The 863-nt window shown below is 48.6% G+C and overlaps 1 protein-coding gene across 1 annotated transcript in view; it reads right to left on the reverse strand.

Moving 5' to 3' along the window:
- LOC107080895 (inverted formin-2-like) overlaps positions 1–863 on the reverse strand; it is a gene marked incomplete at its 3' end in the record, with an annotated part of 24597 nt that overhangs the window by 11421 nt on the left and 12313 nt on the right. Inside the window, exons 7-9 of the mRNA XM_015369106.1 lie at positions 624–863; positions 403–530; positions 264–325 (exon numbers count right to left, since the gene is read on the reverse strand). Coding sequence (XP_015224592.1) covers positions 264–325; positions 403–530; positions 624–863 — 430 coding nt within the window. The remainder of the gene's footprint in view (positions 1–263; positions 326–402; positions 531–623) is intronic.

The following is an 863-nucleotide window of genomic DNA, read 5'->3' on the forward strand; positions in this document are numbered from 1 at the left end:
GTATGGTGGTGAATAAGTGTGACTTTTCAGGAAAACACTAAATTGTTTGGGTGACCTCAAACTTTTGAACGGTAGTGTATATTTGGGCAAAAATGGCCACTCCCAGACTCAGTGATTCATTTTATTATTTTACTGATTAACGCTAAATTAATTCAATCATGGTGAACGTATTAGTTTTAGGGATAAATAATGATCTATTGATTATTCCTGGCTGACCGGACTTCTCCTTTAATAGGAGCCTTCCTATTGGTCAGAAGGTTCACCATTTGAACTGCTTGAGGAAGATGTTGAGGTTCAGGCTCTTCTTGGCATCAATGAAGGAAATCTGTAGAAACAACAAATGACAGACGGTCAGAAAATATCAGAGAATAAAATCCTCTCACTGACGGGTTTCCCAGGCACCTCTTTGGTCTCCATTTTGGTTTTGGTTCTGCTTTTTGTTTCCGTCTGAGGGAGACTAAAGAGCTGCTCGATGCTGCAATAATCTGGTTCCACTGAGTCAGACGAAGACGTCCACAGAGACTGATGATCTGCAGACAGACAGACAGAACGGCATGGAGTCCAGAACCACACCTAGATCCAGATCAGTTAGAGAGGAGCTGAGAGAATGTCTACATGCTCACCGGTGACCACTCTGGAGGGGAGCTTCTGCCAGTTCAACTTCTTCATCCTCAGGGTAGGACAGGGGGCGGGGCTGGAGTGGTGGGCGGGGTTGGGAAAGGAGCCACCTAGAACTCCAACTGTCTGCGCTGCAATCAATCCCCCAGGAGGGGGAGGAGGAGGGGGAGCCCCCATCCCGGGTAAAGGGGGAGGAGGAGGGGGAGGAGCCCCCATCCCGGGTAAAGGGGGAGGAGGGGGAGGAG

Source organism: Cyprinodon variegatus, unplaced genomic scaffold, assembly GCF_000732505.1.
Source record: "Cyprinodon variegatus isolate N-32 unplaced genomic scaffold, C_variegatus-1.0 Scaffold2470, whole genome shotgun sequence".
Lineage (NCBI taxonomy): Eukaryota > Metazoa > Chordata > Actinopteri > Cyprinodontiformes > Cyprinodontidae > Cyprinodon > Cyprinodon variegatus.